Source organism: Crotalus tigris, unplaced genomic scaffold (assembly GCF_016545835.1).
Source record: "Crotalus tigris isolate CLP2741 ecotype Arizona unplaced genomic scaffold, ASM1654583v1 scf7180000024460.1087499, whole genome shotgun sequence".
Taxonomy (NCBI): domain Eukaryota; kingdom Metazoa; phylum Chordata; class Lepidosauria; order Squamata; family Viperidae; genus Crotalus; species Crotalus tigris.
Genome location: NW_024100630.1, coordinates 855,861 through 880,449, shown reverse-complemented (window position 1 = coordinate 880,449; position 24,589 = coordinate 855,861). Strand labels below are relative to the sequence as shown.

Below are 24,589 nucleotides of genomic sequence, written 5' to 3'. Positions count from 1 at the left end.
AGCACTGGGTCGCCAAGCCAGAAAGGGTTGGGGACCGTTGGCATAAAGTGACAGTATGGAGATATTAAAAAAAAACAAAACACCACCACCCAACAAGTCAACTATAGTATTAACTATAATGATAGGGTTTTTTTTTTTTTGTCAAAGTTAATTGAGGTCACTAGTTAGGAGCCCAATTAAAAACACACATACATGGACTAGAAGGAATTTTCTGCCACATTTTGAGCAAAGGAATCTTGGTCTACCATGCTGAATCCTTCTTGGCTACAGATCGGCCAGATAAAAACTGATCCTTAATTATTTACATATCTTTCCACTGAGTTCATGGAATCTCTTTTAAAACGAAGCATTATGCGATCATGGGAAATCCCCCCCCCTTTAGTCCATATTACAATTTAATATGATTCTTCCCTTTCTATCTTCTACAATTTAATACGATTCTCCCCTCTCTACATTCCCTGACCGGATGCAAGACTTTTGCTAGGACTGAAGATTGTTTGATACATGGGACTATCACTTCTCTACTTCCATGAGAAATTGCTTGATGCAATTTTAAGGTGGGATACTTCTGCACATAAAACACGCAGTTGTCCTCTGCTGGAATTCAGCGTTTGTAAGACTATCAATGAAATTAACCTCAAACACTAAGCATTTTAGAAGGCTCAGTTCATTCCATATTTTGAGGCAAGCAGGAATAACTCTACGGAGTATTGAAAATATCTAGATGGTAATCATGGCCACGTGATCTAAGCTCTGCTCTTTTTTTATGCGATTCCTGTTCAACACAGATTAAAAGGGACAGGGATTCAATCACAGGGCCACAGGGCCCTCAACTTTGACTTTTTTCTAACCCCACCTTGTAGACCTCCCTGGATAGGATAGAAGATGTGAAAAGTAGGATCCCGCATCCAACAATATCCTTTCAGTACAATCTTCTTGCAGATTGCACAGTGATTTTAAACTCGTTCCTTGGGAGCATTAGAGAGTTCTTTCCCTACATGAACTCTCTGATGCAGTTTAAGGTCTGAACTGCTACTGAACTGTTTTGCACACTCGGAACATTTATACGGTTTCTCTCCCATGTGGATTTTTTGATGCGACTTCAGGTTTGCACTGTCACTGAAATTCTTGCCGCAGTCCGAACAGTGGTATGATTTCTCCTCAGCGTGGCTTTTTTGATGTGATTTGAGATTCATGCTGTAGCTGAAAGTCATTCCACATTCAGAACATTTATATGGTTTCTCTCCCGTGTGAATTCGCTGATGTGTTTTCAGATTCATGCTGTAGCTGAACGTCCTTCCACAGACAGAACATTTATATGGTTTCTCCCCGGTATGAATTCTTTGATGGGTCTTCAGATTCATGCTGTGAGTAAAATTCTTCCCACACTCTGAACACTTATAGGGTTTCTCTCCCGTGTGGATTTTCTGATGCGTCTTCAGGTTCATGCTGTGAGTGAAACTCTTCCCGCATTCCAAACATTTGTACAGCTTCTCCCCAGTGTGGCTTTTTTGATGCGATTTAAGATTCATGCTGTAGCTGAAAGTCATTCCACATTCAGAACATTTATATGGTTTCTCCCCCGTGTGAATTCGCTGATGTGTTTTCAGATTCATGCTGTAGCTGAAAGTCATTCCACATTCAGAACATTTATACGGTTTCTCCCCCGTGTGAATTCGCTGATGTGTTTTCAGATTCATGCTGTACCGGAAATTCTTCCCACACTCTGAACAGTTGTATGGCTTCTCATCCGTGTGCATCTTTTGATGTGACTTAAGGTTTGTGAAGTTCTTTCCGCACTCTAAGCATTTATAGGTTTTATCTCCTGTTCTCTGCGGCTTAGTAAGTCTTACCTGCTCACTTAAGCCACCTCCAGACTCAAGGGATTTCAGTGGCTTTTCTCTACTATTACTCGTATTTTTCATTTCTGCATTATATTCTTCTAATTTTGGAATCTGAGAGAAGTCAGCCTCTTCAAAATGGACAGGTTTCTCTCCCCATATCTGCTTTTCTTCAAATTTCTGTTTATCCTGTTTACTGCTTTTGTCGTCATCTGAGTGAATCAATAAGAGGAACCTGATCAAACAAAACCTTACCTCCAATTCTGGAAGAGCTCCTAGATTCAAAGAAGAGGCGGTGTCTGGACAATACCTTCCACCAAAATGATACTAATCACATTACGACTGCATTTTATATTTGCTCAGAAAGTGTGGCTTATAAATCATTATTTATGCTGACGCACTTTGCAAGATCCAGGCCAACTGGGGCTTATTCCTTAAATCATTATTAAAGAAATGCAAAGCACGACACAGCACAATCACTGAGATGATGCTACATATGCAAATCGAAAAGTTAATTTGTTTAGTTTGGACATAATGACTTATCACGTGGGCACTATGACTTATCACTTTGTTGTTTCTATGTACATAGAGAACCTATGGACCGGAGACAAATTCCTTGTGAGTCCAATCACACTTGGCTAATAAAGGTTCGATTCTATTCGATTCTATTCCTAATTCCAATTCTAATTCTATTCTCTAACCCCATCCCTTATCCTACCCTATTCCATTCTGCTTGGTGAATTTGATGGTTATAATTTATTCAGTAAACACCGCTAAGCAAGCCATGGCTTAATGCAGTGTGTGAACCGAATGCTTACCTGCTGGTCTTTCTTCTCCTTGAGAATCCTTGACAGATGGGTCCTCAGTTACTTCCTGCCATGAGGTGAATTTAGTTTGGGGCACTGAAACCAAGTAGCAAGAAAAGGGAAAAAAAATGAAATATACGTCTGGTGCATTTTATGATATCAAACCATTATTGATTTAAATTTGGCCCATTGCTTAATTAAAGCTTAGACACTAATGGCAAGTATTTGTAGTTCTTACACACATTGAGAGCAATAAGGTTAGCTAGACAGTTTGAAGGTTCCTATGGATAACACACAATCGCATGAATTAAGCCAGTATTGGTGTTTATTTATTTGTATTTTTGCAAATAACTCAGTGTGACAAACATATCCAACATACCCCACTTTTCCTATTTGGTGTAGGATGGGGGGTGCTACAGTAAACAAACAGGGAACAAGCCTCACACTCACTAGATCTTATGGTGTTACTGTAGCACAGGCCAATTTAATTTTTTTAATTGATTTATTTGCTGCCTTTATTATTTTTATAAATAATAAAACATACACCATACTCTTTCCTCCTCCTATTTTCCCCATAACAACAATCATGTGAGGTCATTTGGGCTGAGAGGGAATTACTGGCCCAAGGTCACCCAGCTGGTTTTCATGCCTTTGGCAGGACTAGAACTCACGGTTTCCTGGTTTCTAGCCTGATACCTTAGCCATTAAACCAGAATTTCCCAACCTTTTGGGGTTGGTGGCCCAGAGTGGCAGGAGGGGAGAAAGAAGAGATGTGTGTGTGTGTGTGTGTGTGTGTGAACATAGGCATGTGCATGAATAGCCTTTGCTTGTGTGAGTGGGGCTGCGAATGCCTGTGATGCTCACACAAGTGGGACCGCAAGTGCCGGCGATGTTCATGCAAGTGGCACCATGAATGCTGGCGACGCTCACGTGAGTGGGGCTGTGAACACCCATGACAACACTTAAGCAAGCAGGGCCATGAACGCCAGGACACATGCGGCAGCACTTGTGCGAGTGGGGCTGTAAGTGCATGCACGCACACTAGTGCAACAGCCAGCTACTCATTCAGCCCGGTGGCCAATTGGCCATGGCCCGATAGTGAACTGCGGCCTACAGTTTGGGGATCCCTGCACTAGACCAAACTGGCTCTCTATTCTCACTGCCTTCCACAATGCACATGGATCAGCTACTGCTCTTCTCTAGGACAGAGGTCACCAACCTTTCTCAGTTGGCGGACCGGAGGGAAAGGGAGGGGGCAGCATTTTATGAGTGCGCATGGGCACACGTACGAAACGGGGCTGCAAGTATGTGTGTGGCGCAAATGGGGCGGCGCTAGTGCCGTGATATTAGCACTGCCCCGTTCTTGTCTTCTGGGGTGTTGGCTATTCCTGCAAGTTTAGTATCATTTGCAAATTTGATGAGTTCCCCTTCTATCCCCTCATATAATAATAATAATAATAATAATAATAATAATCCCAAAACAACTGGAGCACCACTTGAACACCATTGGCATTGACAAATTCGCTATTAGTCAATTGAAAAAGGCGGCCTTACTAGGAACTGCTTCCATCCTGCGACGATATCTGCCTATCCCAGGTCCTGGGTAAGGACTCGACAGGTAGACAAGATGCCAAATCCAGTCTGAACATCTGGCTGACTGTGCGATGATCCATAATAACAATAGTAATAAAGTTGGAAGGGACCTTGGAGGTCTTCTAGTCCAACCCCTCTGCTCAGGCAGGAAACCCTACGCCATTTCTGGAGGCAGGTTGTTCCACTGGTTATTTGTTCTAACTGTCAGGAAATTTCTCTTTAGTTCTAGATTGCTTCTCTCCTTGATTAGTTTCCATCTGTCGCTTCTTGTCCTACCTTTGGCACTTTGGCGAATAGCTTGACTTCCTCTTTTCTTTGGGGCAGCCCCTGAGATATTGGAACACTGCTATCATGTCCCCCCTCGTCCTTCTCTTCATTAAACTAGACATACCAAATTCCAGCAACCGTTCCTTGTATGTTTTAGCCTCAGTGGGGGGTGTGGGCATGCACATGTGCGCGCACTGGCCAGCCTGTCCCGTGGCCCTGTGGCCAGGAGGCCACGGCCCTGTAGTGGGCCACAGCCCACAGGTTGGGGACCCCTGCTCTAGAACTCACCCACAGAGCACGGTTTAGCACAATTGATGGCAGTCATTTCTGATTTTTGGCTCTTGTAGCCAAGAAGGAAACTTACCCAGAGATGGCAAGGTCCCATAATTCTCTTCTGTTGTGTCCATCTGGTTTGGATCTAATGGAGTCCTTTCCTCTGTAGCCACTTTGTTAACGGGCCCCAAGCCCTGAAAAAAGATGAAAACATGTTATTCTACAACCGAACATTTTTGCAGTTGTCTTCAAACTTCTTAACAGAGAGAAAGTGACAGGACCGATACATCATGCAAAGCCAAAACATGATTCTTTGGTTTAATGTATCGCAAAGCCACCTGGAGGTTAATGTGTGTCGTCAGGGTCACCTGAGTGGTGCAAATAGGTATGGAGCCTTCTTGGGACTGCTGAAAGGGCTGTGTTGTAGACTGGAGATAGATGATGTCATATCCCTCCCCCTCTATTTTGAACAAACCTCTCTCAATATGGGGGGGAAGGGGATATGGAATCATCTATCTCCAGTCTGTAACACAGTCCTTTCAGCAGTTCCAAGAAGGCTCCACACCCATTTGCACTACTCAGGTGATCCTGATGACACAGATAAACTTCCAGGTGGCCTCAACGACTCTCTAAAAGAATGCAAATGACCAGCTGTCTGCAAGGAGTATAAATCCTTCCATTCCCCACCATTCAGTCAGAGCTGAAGAAGCTTCTTGGATGAGAAGCGAAACGTCTTCAAAGAAGAAACAAGAAAGTCCAGTTGCCTCCTGAAAAAGCATCTTTGGGACAACCATTACGTGGATAACTGAGAATCTCCATAGACATCTCCCTACCAGGTTTCTGGAATTCGTAATATGTGGAGATGTTTCACTAATTTTTGTAGGATATTGTTTCATTATCTGTTATAAAAAAAAATGATGACAGACATCCCTTTCTTATTTTCCAGCCTCACTGATGAACATTGGAGGCTTTCAAGAATCCAATTTGTATTGTGTAATGTCCACTAATTCTTCTTTTCTCCTGTCTCCTATTTCAAGTTCTTCACAAAGGACATCAGAGTTTCTGAGGGAAGCAGGAATCCATCAAATTCTCCTCAGGAGTTGTTTTTGAGGAGCATTTCTCTGGAAGATCCAAGTCTGGACACCTTGGGAGGTAAACAAAGGTCCTCAATTCTCCAGAAAGTCCCAAACTCTCTCCTCTTCTGTAAAATCTCTCTTCCTGTGTTATTAATTATGCTTTTTAAATTTGTGTTTTTCCTCACAGGGAAGACTACAGTGGAGTTGTCTGCTCTGTATGCTGCAGCTGAAACAGTGGTTGAACCTGCAACTCAAGTCAAAGGAGCAAAATCACTAATAAAATAGAATAACAGAGTTGGAAGGGACCTTGTAGGTCTAGATCAGGGCTGGGAAACCTTGGTTCTTTTATGACTCGTGGACTTCCAACTCCCAAGGGACAGCCTTGTTTCTGTTATTGTGATGAAAGCCACCCATTCTGCAGACGCTTTTACTCCTAAGCTTCCCTACATAATCCTTACCTGATCTGACTGCAGAGAAGCAGTTCCCATCCCACCATCCACGGCCATTTCATTTTCTGTAGGTAAAGCAAAGGCATATTTCACACTTTGTATCTTTCACACAGGACTGTGAGAGAAGGTGACTCAATGAAATTACTTTACCCAGAGAGGCGGCCTTATCATCCACAATTTTCTCAAACCGTGGCCTCGGATTTATGTCGGCTGATAAATTCTCCGTGTCGGGAAACTCAGAGGCAGGTCTGGCCAGCATCCCTTGTGCCTGGAACCCACACAAAGAAAATTAGTCACCATTTTCGCAAATGTGGGTTCAATCCTTCACGTTGCCAGAAAATTATCGGCTGTATGGAAGTCTGCTCAAAGAACCAACAGGGATGAAAAAATCCTCAAGATGAGGAGTCTTGATTTCAAAATCGCTATGATTGTGACTTGTCCCCTTTCAAACCTAATTTAACCATGTACTTAATGTTCACGTTCCAATTTGGTTACATCCTGCAAAAAAAAAAAAAAAAAAAAAAAAAAGAGGAAAACTATCTTCTTTGCGGGAGAATTTTAGCTTTTCTATTACCTGCCCATAAATCTCTTGGGATTCACTTGTTTCCATTAAAATGAAAGGTAAGCAAAGTAAGAGTTGGGCCTGAGTTGAACACTGGTTATCAGTTGGCACTTCAAGATGCTGGTTATCATTATGAAGCCCTTTGTGACATAGGGGCTGGTTATTTTGGTCACCTAATGAGAAGGAAGGACTCACTGGAGAAGGACCTGATGCTGGGAAAGATGGAGGGCAAGAGAAGAAAGGGACGATGGAGAATGAAGTGGTTGGATGGAGTCACTGAAGCAGCAGGCGTGAGCTTAAATGGACTCCAGAAGATGGCAGAAGACAGGAGGGCCTGGAGGAACGTTGTCCATGGGGTCGCGATGGGTTGGACATGACTTCGCAACTAATAAGAACAATTATGAAGGGACCTTCAGCTGCTAGTTTGAAGAGAGAAAGGGGGTAGAATGTCCAGATTAGTGGCTTGCCTCTTACTACTCATCCCTTATCCACTACGACCACCTTCTGCCTCTAGATAAAAGAAAAGAATTGTGCAGGATGTTCTAGCTAGTTCCTAGAGAACTAGGGATGGGGGATTCCACCCCAGATCTCCATTGTCCAAAATATGATTTATTCAAGGATTGTTTTATTCCTTTCAAAATGGCGTGCATCCTTTTCTCGTAAATTAATAAAGTTAATTCTTTATTAACTTGCAGCCAGGCAATTTTTATGATTAGCTTCCATTTATAGTGTGTATAGTCAAGGCTATGGTTTTCCCAGTTGCAATGTATGGCTGTGAAAGTTGGACCATAAGAAAGGCTGAGCGCCAAAGAATTAAGGCCTTTGAACTCTGGCGCTGGAGAAGACTCCTGCGAGTCCCCTGGACTGCAAGGCGATCAAACCGGTCAGTCCTAGAAGAGATCAACCCCGACTGCTCTTTAGAAGGCCAGATCCTTAAGTTGAAACTCAAATACTTTGGCCACCTAATGAGAAGGAAGGACTCACTGGAGAAGAGCCTGATGCTGAGAAAGATGGAGGGCAGTAGAAGAAGGGGGCGACAGAGAATGAGGTGGCTGGATGGACTCACTAAAGCAATAGGCATGAGCTTAAATGGACTCCAGAAGATAGTAGAGGACAGGAAGGCCTGGAAGAATGTTGTCCATGGGGTCGCGATGGGTTGGACACGACTTCACAGCTAACAACAACCATGTATGGTTATATCTCCAGGATGATCAGGCAGAGTGGACAAGCTCTTGAGTCCTGCTGATCAAGTAGTGCTCTCTAGTACAAGAGTCCCCAACCTGTGGCCGTGTGAGTGGCTGGCCGATGTGTACATCTGCATATGCGTGCACAGCCCCCCTGCTGTGAGCATCACTGCATTGCAGGCATTCGTGGCCTCAACAGCGCGAGTGTTGTCGCAGGTGTTTGTGCAACCCTACTCATGCGAGTGCTAGTGGCCCGGCATGCAAGCGCTTGCATCACCACGGACGTTGTGGGTGCTTGCGGCCCCACTTGTGAGTGTCACGGGCATTCGTGGCTCTACTCGTGTGAGCAATTGGTGTTTGTGCACGTGCACACATTTACCTCTCTCATAAAACCATCCCTTCTTTCCCCCTCTTCCCTGTTATGGACCGCCAACCCCGAAAAGTTGAGGGAACTCTGCTCTAGTTCAAGGGTCTCCCAACTTGGTAAATTTAAAGACTTGTGGCTGGCTGAGGAATTCTGGGAGTTAAGCCCACAATTCTTAAAGTTGCCAAGTTGGGAGACCCTTGCTTTAGTGCAGGGGTGTCAAACTCAATTTCATTGAAGGCCACATCAGCATTGCATTTGCCCTCAGGGGGCCGGGTGGGTGTGGCCAGGATGGGTGCGGCGTACTTGGTGAGCATGGAGTGGGTGTGGCCTACTGGGTGGGCATGGCCAGCTCTACATCGTTCACGTCAAGGGTGCCTTTGGGGGCCTGGGCAGTAGTGGGATAGATCTGAGGGTCTCTGGCAGAAGGGAATGGGACCAGGGCAAGTGCCCAGGCATGGTCCACTGGAGGAGCCTCACCATTCCTCTCAGGCCATGCGGGGGGGGGGGGGGGAGAGATTATGGAACTAAGACTGAATACGTTTCAGCATAGATGGCCACCACAAAATTGTACATTGGCTCCCGGCTGGCCTGGACCAGGGCCAAGGCAGAGGGGGCCGTTCCCTCACTATTTCCAGGATGGCTTTGCGGGCCACATAAAACCACTTTGCGGGCCACATCCAGCCCCCGGGCCTTGTGTTTGACATGTCTGCTTTAGTGGGATCTAGGAAGCTGGCCATTCTCAGGAGATTCCGAAGCTCCCATCTTGATGCTACTCACGAATCTAGTAATGACCTGGCTGTTCTGCAAGGTTCTGGGCAAAAGTGAATGTTGTACCCATATTGGATGGTGGATATTTTTGGCTATATGGCATTTTGGAGGTCATCCATGATTCTTTTGTAGGTTTTGATTTTTTTTTTACTTCGAATCGTAAGCTACCCAAAGTCAGTGGGAGGGAGGCCACCTATAAATGACAGGTAGTCCTCAACTTACAACGTGAGCCCAACGTTTCTGTTGCTAAGCAAGACATTAAGTGAGTTTGGCTCCATTTTGCAACCTTTCCTGCCCGTTAAGAGAATCAGTGCAGTTGTTAAATTAATAACGAGGTTGATAAGTGAATCTGGCTTCCCCACTGACTTTGCTTGTCAGAAGCACGGCAAAAGGCGAATCACATCTTATGGCCCCAGTACACTGCAGCCATCATAAATAAGAGTCGGTTACCAAGAGTCTGAATTTGGATCACGGGGACCAGGGGGATGCTGCAATGGTCGTTTAAGTGTGCAAAAATGATCATAGGTTACTTATTTCAGTGCCATTGTGACTTTGAACAGTCTCTAAATCAGTGGTTCTCAACCTGTGGGTCGGGACCCCATTTGGGGTCAAATGACCATTTCACGGGGGTCACCAAACTATGCTGTCCGCCATTTTTTCCCCTTTTCCCTAGCTGTCCTACTCCCTCTTATTGGTGGCCACACCCACTTGGGGGTCACCACAATATGGGGAACTGTATTATGGGGTCACGGCATTAGAAAGGTTGAGAATCACTGCTCTAAATGACCAGTTGTAGCTGTATTTCTCTTCTCGCTGGCAACTGCCTGGACTCTTTTAGAGACTGGGAAGACCTTCTAATAATGATTTTTATGAACTGTACGCTTGATAGCTCAGCGGGTGAGATGATTGAAGCCAGAGGTCCCCAACCTGTGGCTGCGGTCCACTGCCTATTGGTCACCAGACCGCGTAAGTGGCAGGCTGGTGTGCACACCCCCATTTGCGTGAGTGTCATAGCGGGTTTTGCTGTTGCCACTCTCACATAAGCATTGCGGGCATTTGTGGCCTTACTCACGCAAGCCCCACTTGTGCGCTCACAGCCCCACTTGTGTGAGCAATGAGTGTTCATGCAAGCCCATGCATTTACCCCTCCCACGAAACCATCCCTTCTTTGCCCCCCTCCCTCTGCTCCGGGCACCCAACCCCGAAAGGTTGGGGAACTCTGATCCAAGCACAATCTCACTTTATTCGATAAACTTTGGTTAAGCAAACCCTGATTTAGTTTAATAATGTGTGAATAGAGAGTGTCCCCTTGCCCAAGACCTCTGCTGTACTAGACTTGGCTAAAATCCAGAAAAGGATGATTTTTCAGATTGCTTTCCAACAGTTGCTGGAATTGGATATGTCCAGTTTAATGAAGAAAGGGACTAGGAGTGACATAATGGCAGTGTTTCAATATCTCAGGGGCTGCCACAAAGAAGAAGGGGTCAACTTATTCTCCAAAGCGCCTGAAGGCAGGACCAGAAGCAACGGACGGAAGCTAATCAAGAAGAGAAGCAACCTAGAACTAAGGAGAAACTTCCTAACAGTTAGAACAATTAACAGTGGAACAACCTGCCTCCAGAAGTGGTGAATGCTCGAACACTGGAAGTTTTTAAAAAGAGACTGGACAACCATTTGTTTGAAATGGTATAGGGTTTCCTACCTGAGCAGGGGGTTGGACTAGAAGATCTCCAAGGTCCATTCCATTCCATTCCATTCATTTCCTTTCCTTACCATACCATACCATTCCCCACACTCCACTCCACAACAGAGCCAATGAAAATGCACTTACTTGTGCTCCCTCGATCTCGCTTAGAAGGAACCCTTCCGCCAAGGCCACAGCCTCGGAGCTGGTCTCTGGCCCACACTCTCGAACCCAGTTCCCCATCTCTGGGGGCAGGATTTTCAGGAACTGCTCCAGGATCACCAGGTCTAAGATCTGAGCTTTCGTGTGCCTTTTGGGCTTCAGCCACTTGTGGCAAAGGTCATGAATTCGGCTCCAGACCTCCCGAGGACCTTCCGCTTCTTGGTAGCAAAACTCTCTGAACCGTTTGTGCTGCTCGGCCCAGCAGCCGTGCACCCCACGCAGGATCTTCTGCACCTTCTTCCCCCAGAATTCTGCCCCATTTCCAACCTCCAGGACGTCGAGGCTTCTTCCAGCTTCAAGGCTAGCCAAATCTTGCTCTTCCATCATGGTCAGAAGATCCACGCTGCTGAGATCTTCCAGAGGCTCAGATGGTGGAAACTCTTCAGCTCTGGGATTTGCAAGACAAATTACACTGCTGAAATTAAAGTGGTATTTTGCATATTAGGCAGCCAGATTAGTTTTTTCCCTGGGGATCTGAAGACCGTAATGTTATAAACCAGGGGTGTCAAACTCAATTTCATTGAGGGCCGCATCAGCATTGCGGCTGCCCTCGGGGGGGGGGCATGGTGGGTGTGGTCTATTGGGTGGGCATGGCCAGTTCTACATCCTTCGTGTCAAGGGTGCCTGTGGGGGCTTGGGCAGGAGTGGGACAAATCTGAGGGTCTCTGGCAGAAGGGGAGGGGACCGTGGCAAGTGCCAAGGCATGGTCCACTAGAGGAGCCTCACTGCCTGCTGAAACCCCTCCCCTGGAGCCTATCAAGCTGGATATGTGAGGTAGGTGAGGGCCATTTGCTGGCCACTTCCAGGTGATGGTGCATTTCTTCATTCCTCACAAAGGGTGACACCTCCCCAGCATGCACCCAGGGGGCGGGGCCGACACAGCAGTGGCCGGTTCCTTGCTGTTTCCAGACGGCCTTGTGGAGCTAAGACTGAATGCATTTGGACACCACAAAATTGTAGATTGGCTCCCAGCCGGCCTGGGCCAGGGCCATGGCAGTGGGGGCCATTTCCTCACTGTTTCCAGGATGGCTTCGCGGGCCACATGAAACCACTTTGTGGGCCATATCCGGCCCCTGGGCCTTGTGTTTGACATGTCTGTTATAAATAATGCGTGTCGTGTGAACCTAGCCAGCTGCAATTTATTTTGTAAACTATCTTAAGGCAAAAAGTCCTTGACCAGTCAACCCAATACAGGACACGCAACACACACCCTAAAAAGAATTACACTGCCATACATCAAGAATATCTCAGAAACAGTAAATAGACTGCTACAACCACATGGAATCAATGTAGCACACAAGCCAACGAAAGCTCTTCCAAACAAAGCAAAGCCAAAGACCCAGCAACCCCAGAAGAAAAAAAACAGGAGTCATCTACCACATACAATGTAAGAACTGCAACAGCCACTATGTAGGACAAACGGGCAAAAGAGACTGGCAGAACGCATCCACGAATGGCAACTGGCAGTCAAAAGGCATGATGAAAATTCTTTAATTTCACAACGTATAGACAAATTTAACCATAGTTTCAATTTAGAAAATGTGACAATCCTAGAGCAGGCCAAATCGAAAAATGCTAGGGAACTTTTAGAAGCCTGGCACTCTTGACAAATCAGCCATCAAGAGACACATAGATGTTAACAACATCTATAGACTATGCAAAAGAGACAATCAACCAGCCCAAAATATCTATGGAGATTCTCAGTCATCCAGGTTATGGTTGTCTCAAAGATGCTTTTTCAGGAGGCAACTGGATTTTTCTTATTTTTTCTTTGAAGATGTTTCACTTCTCATCCACGAAGCTTCTTCAGCTCTGACTGGATGGTGGGGAAATGGAAGGATTTATACTCCTTGCAGATCGCTGGTCATTTGCATTCTTTTGGAGAGTTACTGATGCACTTGGAGGTTTATCTGTGTCCTCAGGATCACCCCAAGTGGCCTTAAGGACTCTCTAAAGCAGCGGTTCTCAACCTGTGGGTCGCAGCCCTTTTCGGGGTCGAATGACCCTTTCACAGGGGTCGCCTGAGACCATCGGAAAACACATATTTCCAATGGTCTTAGGAACCGAGACACCGCTCCACATCCGTTTCCTCACAGCCTCCTCCGCCATTTGCAGAGAGAGAGACAGAGAGGCACTTTCGCTTCCCTTCTCTCTCTCTCTCTCTCTCTCTCAGGCGGACTTATCTCCTGCAGGGCTCTTGATTGGCCCTGCGCCCGGGTGCCCCACCCCTGGGAGAAGCGTGGCCAGGGCCTTGGAGCCTCCTGGGGAAGCCCCAGGATCCCTCTTGGGAGCAGCCCACTGGAGGCTCCGCTGAATGGGCCAGCCCTCCCGCAAGCCGCGGCCCAAGGGAGACCAGCTGCTGCAATCCCTAGCCAGCCCGACCATTGGACCCGCTGGCCAGGAAGGAGCGCTGGAGTCCAGGCTGCCGGGAAGGAAGAAGGAGATTCAGCAAAGATAGGAGAGGAGAGTCGCCTCCTGGGGCCCAGTGCTGGCGGCAGCTTTCTTGCCATCCTCTTCCTCCTTCTTCCTCTTACTGCCCCCAAAGTGGCTCGGGCGGGTGTCGGGAGGAAGAGGGGTGCCTGGGGGGCAGCAGCCAGGCTGGCGGAGGGGCTGGCGGGCCATGTGGCACCAGCCTCCATTGGATGGGCGGAGGGCAAGGCTGGGCAGCACAGAGTCCCGGCTAGGACAGTGGCAGCGGTTTTCTCGCCCTTCTCCTCCTCTTCCTCCTGCTGCCCCCAAAGCGGCTCGGGTGGGCGCCGGGAGGAAGAGGGGTGCCTGGGGGGAGCAGCCGGGCTGGTGGAGGGGCTGGCGAGCCGCGCGGCACCAGCCCCCACCGCGGCTCCATCAATGGAGGATGAGGCCGGGCAGTGCGGCACGGCAGGGACCCCTGATGATGCAGCAGCGGCTGCTGCCTCCTGTCCTGCTCCCCCTCCCTGCCCGTTCAGCTGAGGATGCTGTGGAGGCCAGGCCGGGGGCAGCGGGGACCCCCGACGATGCTGCCGTAAGAGAGAGAGAAGAAAGAGAGAAACAGAGGAAAAGAGAGAAAGGGAGGAAACAGAGAAAGAGAGAGAGAAAGAAAGAGAAAGAGAGGAAAGAGAGAAAAAGAGAGGAAAGAGAGAGAAAGCAACGGGGAGAGGAAAGAAAAAGAGGAAAGAGGGAAAGAGAGGAAAGAGGGAGAGAGAGAAGAGAGAGAGGAAAGAGAAAGAGGAAAGAGAAACACAGGAAAAGAGAGAGAGAAAAGAGAAAGAGAGGAAAGAAAGAGAGAAAGAGAGGGGAAAGAAAGAGAGGAATGGGAGAGGAATGGTGCTTCTCCAACCAGGCTGGGTGGAGCTGGTGGAACGACCTTCCTGCCCCACTCCCCGGCCAGCTGGATGGGGGGTTGGGGGTCACCACAACATGAGGAACTGTATTAAAGGGTCGAGGCATTAGGAAGGTTGGGAACCACTGTTTTAAAGTGATGCAAATGACCAGCTGTCTGCAAGGAGTATAAATCCCTCCATTCCCCACTATTCAGTCAGAGCTGAAGAAGCTTCTTGGATGAGAAGCGAAATGTCTTGAAAGAAAAATAAGAAAGTCCAGTTGCCTCCTGTAAAAGCACCTTTGGGACAACCAGCCCCAAAAAGACTCCAGCACCTCTCCACCAGGAATCAGCACCCAGATCAGCATAGATTAACTCCAAAGTTAACATCACACCAACAATCAAGTAAGCAACAGCCCAATCAAGAAACTGCCAGAGACATGAGTAAACAGCCCAACCAAAGAATCCCTAAGACTGCTCCCACCCACCCAGGCAGGAAAGACACAGGAATATAAACTGGCAGCAAACAGCACTCCTTACTTGCACTGATGATGTTACCTAGTTTGGGCAATGAAATATCTGCAAGAAAACAAGCAAGCTCAGAGAGCACCAAGGACCCCTCATGTTAGAGGACAGCTCAAATCTTAACCACATGATGCAAACCCAGCTTTCTATGGAGGAATGCCACGGATGAAGTCAGCTTTAGGTTTGGAACTGCTTGAAATTACAGGTAGTCCTCAACTTACGATCACACCTGGGACCAAAATTTCCACTGCTAAGCAAAGAGGTCATCAAGTGAGCTGGGCCCAATTTTAACCACCTCATTTTTGCTGCAGCTGTTAAGGGCATCATTCCAGCTGTTAAATGAACCAAGCAGGCATTAAGTCAGTGGTTCTCAACCTGTGGGTCAGGACCCCATTTGGGGTCGAACGACCATTTCACGGGGGTCGCCAAACAACGCAGTCCACCATTTTTCCCCCCTTTTCCTTAGCTGTGCTACTCCCTTTTATTCTATTGGCTTTTGGAAAGCCAATAGGAATTGTCCAGGCTGTCTCTGCCCTGCTGAGCCCGCCAAAATTCCCATTCTGCAAACGGTGCTGCACCAGTTGAGTAGTCCTCGACTTACGACCGGTTGAGTAGTCCTCGACTTACGACCGGTTGAGTAGTCCTCGACTTACGACCGGTTGAGTAGTCCTCGACTTACGACCGGTTGGGGGGTCGCAGCATTAAAAAGGTTGAGAACCACTGCATTAAGTGAATCTGGTTTTCCCCACGGACTCTGCTGGAAGCGGGCTAGGAAGATTACAGCGGCGATCACATGACCCCAGAACACGGCAACTGTCATGAATATACCCCAAGCATTCAAATTTCAAACATGGGGTCGTGCGGATGCCGTGAGGGTTGTAAATGCGAGAAAACCAGTCATAAGTCACTTTTTTCAGTGCTGTTGTCACGTCGAATGGTTGCTAAATGAGTGGTTTTAAGTCGCAGCCCCGTTTGCGCATGTGTGAATGGCTGCACACCCACGCGGTGGCTAGTGGCCCCATTTGCACATTAGCAAACGGGCCACGGACACCTGCCTTGCACTAGCGTTCCTGTTTGCACCCACATGCGTGCGCAAATGGGGCTGCAGGCACTAGTGCAAGTGGGGGGAATGTGCGTCCACGTGTGCGTGCACCAGCTAGCTATTTCTACGGCTGCTGGCCAAGAGCCCGGTACCAGGCCACGGCCCATAGGTTGGGGACCCTTGTGTTACAATTTCTATGGAAGTTCTCAATCATCCAAGTCATGGTTATCCCAAAGGAGTTTCCTCCCCCCCCCAAAAAAAGGCAACTGGACATTCTTATTTTTTTCTTTGAAAACATTTTGCTTCTCCAAGAAGCTTCTTCAGCTCTTCTTGGACAAGAAGCAAAATGTTTTCAAGAAAAAAAAAAAAGAAAAGAAAAGAAAATCCAGTTCCTTTATGGATACTAAAGCAGCTTTGGGACACCTGTACAGTTTCCACAAACCCTGGCTACATGGACTGGAAACTGAGGTAGTCTATGAAAGTTATAAATAAATAAAAAAACCCTGATCAATCAATCAACCAAAATATCAGGAGCACAGCTCGACATCTTCCTTTGGATGAAAAATGGCAGAGGAAAACAAATCCTTCAGCGTAAAAGAGAATGAATCCAAAAATTCAGCTTCAAAGAGTCTCTTGGTTTAGCCACCCTCCTCTCCGAGACTCTATTTCCCCACAGCGTAGGTAGTCCTCAAACCTATAACCACAACTGAGCCCACAATTGCTGTTGCAAAGCGAGCCAGTTGTTAAATAAATGTCGCCCCGTTTTACGACTTTTCGTGACACCGTTGTTCCGCGAACTGCTGCGGTTCTTCAGTCGGTAATACGACAGTGTCAGTGAACCTGGCTTCCCCACTGACGTTGCTTGTCAGGTGGTCATGTAAAGTGGATCACACGGCCCCAGGGACTCTGCCACAACCATCACAAATGTGAACCAGTTGCCAAGCGTCCGAATTTTGATCACGCGACCACGGGGAGGCTGCAACGGTCGTGAAGTCTGAAAAACGATCCTTATAACGGCCCTTTTTCAGGGCCGTGGTAAATTTAATCACTGAATGGCTGTAACTCAAGGACTACTGTTGGAGTTGTAGCCCCCTCTTCGCCCCCTCCTTGTCCTTTCTTTGCCCTTTCTAGAGGAAACGTCTGCGGCAAAGCTCGCTAGCTCGTAACACAAATGGCAAACCGCATGACAGTTAAACAGGATGTTATGCAGAACTAAGCTCGAGAAGGCACTAACCACAGGGTTTTGTTTTGTGTAGCCAGGTGGGCAATATAGGTCAAACATGACATGTACTCTTGACATGCTCTGAGACTAAGTAATGGGAGTGGTTTTAAGCTTATGGCGCAGCAAGAAATTATATGTATGGCACAAATGTATCACATGTAATCAATGCTTATTTGCATACTGTAATCAATAAAGTAGTTCCCGGACTTCGGTTCGGGGCAGTCCCACCCCAAGAAAGCCTCTGTGTCAGGAGTCTTCTTTAGTGTCAGTTCGTGGGATCTGCCCCACGTATGGGGGGATAGCAAAAGTGCAATCCCCTCAGGTGGTGACCCCGACGTGATTCGACCCGCAAGTCGAGTGTATGTCCTGTTGCAACTCTCAGGGCCGGTCGTCGCAGAACGAAGCACCCTCCTAGACGTGTATGTCCTGTTGCAACTCTCAGGGCCGGTCGTCGCAGAACGAAGTACCCTCCTAGACATCTCTGGGTACCCTCATACTTCACTCGGCAGGACGCCTACTGCAATTCAGGGCCGGTCGTCGTGGAACGAAGTACCCTCCTAATTTGTGAGTATGGGGGCAGAATTCTCTAAGCCTCAGGTTGCGCACCTCCACGAACTTAGGGAATTGACCAAGACCCGACTTAATAATGGAAAAATCTGGCCGGTCCCACCAAGTCAGACCTGATCAGTCTGCTAAAATATATTTATCAACAATGCCCAACCTACCCTGAAGAGGGGTCACTCAAACAATCTGTGTGGGTTAAATTAGGAAAGTATTTTCATGAATGATCAGGATGTGTAAAACTGTGACTGTTAATTGTTTCAAATCTAAAGGAAAAAGAATTTTAAAGTTTGCTAGAAATTCTGCTTAAAATAAGCCACAAAAAGGAAATACCTCATTCTGTTTGTCTAGCCAACAAACAGAGTGAAGAAAAAGAATTGTGTTTGTTTGTTTGTTTGTTTTTTTTTCTCTCTGTGTACGCTCAAGAACAGCCTTAAGTTATCAGGAGGGATTGTTTTAAGTTTATCTGTTGGAAAAGTTTCACTTGCATTTACTGTATGTATTTCATCTATCCTTTTTCTGAAAAATGTGTGTCTATCTACAAGAGCCTTTTGAAGCTCAAGTCTGCTTGTGTGGGGAAATAATTTTCCTAAGTTACTTTTCATATCCTAAAACTTACTGGTGAAACTACTATGAAACTTTTCTGAAACAAATAAGCATTTTCTAATCTCTGTTCTCCATACCTTTTGTCTGCCTCTCCTGGTAGAGTCCACCCAGAAAGGGGGGGGGAGACCCTGTTCTTGTATCTTTCAGCCCTGAAACCCTCTCCCAAGCCTTTGGAAGCAGAACACACAGACCCAGATGCTGCCTCCATCCATTTGAGCCATGGAATTGAATTTTGAATCCAGCCATCCACTAAAAAGCCACCATGCAATCTGAGTGGAACATTTTCCCAAGTCCTACCATTTCCCCAGATGCCTGTGAGAGCTGCAGAAGGAAGGTGGTGCCATGTAAAGCCTCAAAAGAGAAAATTAAGACTGTGGGGGGAGGGTGGAAACTCATTGTAAACTTTTTTTTCTTGCCCCATTTGTATTGTAACAAGCCAGTTGAATGTATTAATAGAGAGATGGCACTTGGGAATATGTGGCAGAACAAGTACTGAACACCTTGAACTTCTATCTGGTGGGAGGGAAAATTGATCCAGAATGTTTGTATTGACTATTTTGTAAAAGTAGCTGCACATACATGCACACACACACACCATTCAGAATTACACTTGAGTTTATCTCCTCCACCTACCTTTAGTAAAGTTCCTCAGGCTGATTTTTGCTCTATTGCACCAAAGCTTTGTGGGACCAACTTTCAACAGATAACAAGGGGGAGGGAACTAGGCCCCCTCAGGTGATTTGCAATTCATATGCCCTGACTAAGGAGGCAACAGGAAAAATCCCAAACTTCAGCCCTGAATATTTTACACTGGTGAGCTCAGATTGGGATTCCTAGAACTCATTATGTGCAATTTAAAGAAAATTTAATAGACTGGCATATTGGACATTACAAACCTGGATGCACTGAATTAAGAGCTAAGGCAGGAAACAACCCTTGAAATTGGGCAGCCAGTGGTCATGTATTAAGGAAAACCATGGCTGTGGAGAATTTTGGGAGGTATGCAAACCTGACTGGAAGCTAAAGGTGACATCCAACATTTGAAAATGATTGGCACAGAATATTGGATACTATAAATTTCTTTTCCACCTAACAAAATTTTGTCCTGACTTTTAGAACTTTATGGGTGCCACTAAAGGGATCTTTTTCTGCTGCCTCCATTAATGTTTTAATTTTCTTTTCCTTTTTTTGCTTAACAGTTTAAAAGCTTGCCTACCAAGTCTCTCTGACCAGATCAATTTTAATGTTATACATTTACACACTTAAGGCACAAAGTGGGGATATTGATGGAAGTTAGCCCCCCCAGAAGGAAATATTAAAAAGGAGCAGAAAAATATATTTTCCTCAAAAGGACCATACACCTGGTTAGGTACAAGAAACTGCCAACCATGGACATACCGGACCCTTTAGCCATAACCCTTAGCAGTGAAGAAGATGATTTTTCCTTTAATTAGAAAAAGACAGGGGAGATGTTGGAGTTGTAGCCCCCTCTTCGCCCCCTCCTTGTCCTTTCTTTGCCCTTTCTAGAGGAAACGTCTGCGGCAAAGCTCGCTAGCTCGTAACACAAATGGCAAACCGCATGACAGTTAAACAGGATGTTATGCAGAACTAAGCTCGAGAAGGCACTAACCACATGGTTTTGTTTTGTGTAGCCAGGTGGGCAATATAGGTCAAACATGACATGTACTCTTGACATGCTCTGAGACTAAGTAATGGGAGTGGTTTTAAGCTTATGGCGCAGCAAGAAATTATATGTATGGCACAAATGTATCACATGTAATCAATGCTTATTTGCATACTGTAATCAATAAAGTAGTTCCCGGACTTCGGTTCGGGGCAGTCCCACCCCAAGAAAGCCTCTGTGTCAGGAGTCTTCTTTAGTGTCAGTTCGTGGGATCTGCCCCACGTATGGGGGGATAGCAAAAGTGCAATCCCCTCAGACTACTTATAGCTAGCCAAGTCAGATCTCCCTTCCACTCCTTTTTTTTTTTTCAACCTATTCCATCCTTCTGGGGTCAGTAAAATGAAGACCCAGATTGTTGGGGGCAAGATGCCGACTCTGTAAACTGCTTAGAGAGGGCTGTAAAGCACTGCAAAGCGATATATAAATCTAAGTGCTACTGCTAAGACCACAATTGAGCCCAAAATTTCTAAGCGACACAGCGGTTTTGCCCCCCATTTTACAACCATGCTTGACACAGTTGTCAACTGAATCACCCCAGCTATTCTCCAAAGTGCCTGAAGGCAGGACAAAAAGCAACGGATGGAAACTAATCAAGGAGAGAAGCAACCTAGAACTAAGGAGAAACTTCCTGACAGTGAGAACAATTAACCAGTGGAACAACCTGCCTCCAGAAGCGGTGAATGCTCCAACACTGGAAGTTTTTAAGAAGAGACTGGACAGCCATTTGTCTGAAATGGTATAGGGTTTCCTGCCTGAGCAGGGCGTTGGACTAGATGACCTCCAAGGTCCCTTCCAACTTTATTATTATTATTATAATATTATTATTAAGTTAGCATCCTGGTTAAGTGAATCTGGCTTCCCCATTGACTTTGCTTGTCACAAGGTCGCAGAAGGGGATCACGTGAATCGCCAGGGACACTTAAACCGTCATCAGTACGAGTCAGTTGCCAAGCGTCTGAATTTTGATCACGTGATTATGCGGATGCCGCCTACGCTCGTAAGCATAAAAAACAGGCGTTAAGTCACATTTTTCCAGTGCCACTGTAACTTGGGTGACACGATAGCAGTATTCCAGTATGGGAGGGGCTGCCACAAAGAAGAGGAGGTCAAACTATTCTCCAAAGCAGAAGAGGGCAGGACGAGAAACGATGGTTGGAAACTGATCAAAGAGAGAAGCAACCTGGAATTAAGGAGGAACTTTCTGACAGTGAGGACAATTAACCAGTGGAAGAGCTGGTCACCAGAAACCGTGGGCGCTCCATCACTGGAGACTTTAAAGAAGAGATTAGACAGTCGCTTGTCTAAAATGGTATATGTTCTTCTGCTTGGGCAGGGGGCTGGACTAGATGACCTCCAAGGTCCCTTCCAGCTCTATTCTATTCTATTTCCAATCTATTCAAAAGTCACTAAACGGATGGCTGTAAATCAAGGACTACCTGTGCAGGTTTCCCTTGTTCCCATTATTCCTGGACCACATGGCCAGCTTACATCCAGCTATTTAGCTTGGAAACTTGCCACCAACTATGGAAGAATAAGTGAAGAAGGCCAGCAGCGAGGACATGTTACCGGTAGAATAGAATAACAAGAGCTGGAAGGGACCTTGCAGATCATCTAGTCCAGTGGCTCTCAACCTTTTTAATGCTGCGACCCCCAACCAGTCGTAAGTCGAGGACTACTCCACCGGTCGTAAGTCGAGGACTACTCAACTGGTGCAGCGCCGTTTGCAGAATGGGACTTTTGGCGGGCTCAGCAGGGCAGAGACAGCCTGGACAATTCCTATTGGCTTTTGAAAGCCAATAGAATTAGACTCTATTCAAGAAAGTCTATTCTATTGGCTTTCAAAAGCCAATAGAATAAAAGGGAGTAGCACAGCTAAGGAAAAGGAGAAAAAAATGGCGGACTGTGTTGTTTGGCGACCCCCGTGAAATGGTCGTTCGACCCCAAATGGGGTCCTGACCCACAGGTTGAGAACCATTGAACTAGTCCAACCCCCCCCACCACCCAAGCAGGAGACCCTGCAAACCGGGGTGCGTTCCAGTCTTTCGACCACGGGGCAGGCAACCAAAGGAGCATCCTCTCGGGGTCTCCAACTCCCTCCCCCCTATGGCCTTTCTTTTCCACGTTCTTCCACCCAGAGTTCCAGCCAAATAGAATAGAACAGCGGCGGCGGACCTACGGCACGCGTGCCAGAGGCGGCACTCGGAGCCCTCTCTGTGGGCACACGTGCCGTTGCCCCAGCCTTGCCTCTTCCTGTGACCCCCTCACCAGCAACCCCCCTGGAGGAGAGTCACCCCCCCGAGCGTGGCCCACACGGAGCATTGCAGCCAAGAACATGGCAGCCAGGCAGTGTAGACAAGACTCTGCCCTCACGCCCCATCATGCACAGTTGATGCTGCGGGGTGCGGGCAGAGGACGTGGCCTCAATGGGCTGTCTGGGCGATCTGCGGCGGGCCCTGGAGGTGGTGAGTGGCCCTGCAGGCAGGCAGGGTGGGGCAGAGCGAGTGGGGTCAGTTTTTGGGCACTCGGGTCCCTAAAAGGTTCGCCATCACTGGAATAGAATAATAACTTTATTGTCACTTTGAACGTAATGACGTAGGCCAATCGGCACCCATGAAAATGAGATTCCGTTGCATACAGCTCTCAGGAGGGTAACCGCCTCCAATATACACTGCATAAACATGGTAAAAATAAATAAATAAAATATGCATATACCCACATACCCATACCCCCACCCACCCACCCTGGTGGCCCAGCCTTTCAGGTTTTCCCCATCCATCTTCCGCTGCAAATTTTTGCCATTTGCTTTCTTCCCAAAGAGTTTCACCCTTTTTTTTTTTTTAAGCCCTTCTTCCACATCCAGGGCGGGGGAACAAGAAAAATGAAAACCCTGGAAATGGTGGGGAGAGGGGGGAAAGAGAGAAGGACAAACGGGAAGGATTTCTCTCCCCCTCTGCCCAATTGGAGGTCCTAGGCCAGCCCCCTGCTTATATATACCATTTCAGCTCGGGGCCCAGTTTTGCCTTTTTTTTTTTTTTTTGGGAGGAAGCACAATTCTCTCTGCCTGTGCTTGGTTTTTTTTTTTTTCTGAGCGCCCCCACCCCCCCAGCAAGAAAGGGATTTTTTAAAAAAAAAAAACATGGCAGATTTTTGCATTGCAAAACCTCCCAGTCCTAAATTCGATGCCATTGTCTCAATCCTTCCTTCTAAAAAAAAAAAAAAAGGGGGGGGGAAATCATTTTGCAAGGACGGAGGGATCTTCCTTCAAAAGCTCCACGAATCCAAAGCTGGATGCCCCCCTATATATATGTGTGTGTGTGTGTGTGTGTGTGTATGTGTGTGTATATATATATGTGTGTGTATATATATATATGTGTATATATATATGCGTGTGTGTGTATATCTGTGTGTGTATATATATGTGTGTATATATGTGTGTGTGTGTATATATATATGTGTGTGTATATATATATGTGTGTGTGTATATATATGTGTGTGTGTGTATATATGTGTGTGTGTGTGTATATATATATATATATATATATATGAGTGTGTATGTATGTATGTATGTGTGTATATATATATATATATATACACACACACACACATATATATATATATTAAAAAGGGCTTCTCTCTCTCTGCCCCATCTCTCGCCTCCTCCTTTCCCCCAAAAATAAAAAAATAAATTAGAAATCAAGAAGCCACTTAAGCCTCTGGCTAGGATTTGCCTGGCGGGGTGGGGGGAGGTTTGAGGAATGAGGCGGAGGGGGGGGGGGAAGGGAAGAAAAAATAAAAAAACGGGAGGCGCTTTGAAATGGAGGCGGCCGAAAGCAAAGGACACGAGCCCCACTGGAAAGTGGGGTGGGGGGCGGTGGGGTGGGGCTGAGATCAATGGCAGCAGAGAAGGAAAAGCGTGTGTGGGGGGGGGGCGAGGGCAAGAGAAGCCAGCTACAGGTGGGAAGCTGCGGCAAGCGCTCTGGGGACAATGGGAGTTGTAGTGCAATGCATGGGGAGGGCCCCAAGGAAGGAGTGGGTGGCCACAACGGGGGGGGGGGCGGGAGGGGAAATGTCGGATCGGGCTGATCATTGCACCCCGTTTTTTTTTTTTTTTAAATCTTGCAAAGGCGAGGAAGGAGCTGAGCGTGCAAAAGACTCACCGGAGCCACGGATCTCCTCGCGGGCGGGCGGGCGGGCGGAGGGAGGGAGGGGGAAATATGGAGTGGGTGGGGGAGGCGAGGCAAAGAGCGACGGAGGCTTCCCTTTGTGCTTACCTCCCCGCCTGCCTTTCCCAGGAAAAGGAGGAGGAGCCATCCAGGGGGGCGGGGCGACAAAAAGGGAAGGGGAGTGGCTCGGCCAATGAGAGAACTACCTAGGCCAGGGGTAGGCAACCCTGGCTCTTTTATGACTGGTGGACTTCAACTCCCAGAATTCCTGCGCCAGCCACGCTGAGGGGGAAAGGGAGAGGTTTCCAAGCTGAGCCAGGCTGGCTCAGGAATTCTGGGAGTTGAAGTTCACCAGTCATAAAGCGGCCTAGGCCTAGGCCAGAGGTAGGCAACCTT

General features: G+C 47.0%; 1 protein-coding gene across 1 annotated transcript in view; it reads right to left on the bottom strand.

Annotated features, from left to right (window-relative positions):
• LOC120303101 (zinc finger protein 845-like) overlaps nucleotides 1–24,216 on the bottom strand; it is a 44,641-nt gene extending 20,425 nt beyond the window's left edge. Inside the window, exons 1-7 of the mRNA XM_039332271.1 lie at nucleotides 24,188–24,216; nucleotides 11,018–11,480; nucleotides 6,456–6,573; nucleotides 6,315–6,370; nucleotides 4,872–4,974; nucleotides 2,660–2,743; nucleotides 959–2,053 (exon numbers count right to left, since the gene is read on the bottom strand). Coding sequence (XP_039188205.1) covers nucleotides 959–2,053; nucleotides 2,660–2,743; nucleotides 4,872–4,974; nucleotides 6,315–6,370; nucleotides 6,456–6,573; nucleotides 11,018–11,419 — 1,858 coding nt within the window. The 5' untranslated portion in view covers nucleotides 11,420–11,480; nucleotides 24,188–24,216. The remainder of the gene's footprint in view (nucleotides 1–958; nucleotides 2,054–2,659; nucleotides 2,744–4,871; nucleotides 4,975–6,314; nucleotides 6,371–6,455; nucleotides 6,574–11,017; nucleotides 11,481–24,187) is intronic.
• Between the last annotated feature and the right edge of the window lie 373 nt (nucleotides 24,217–24,589).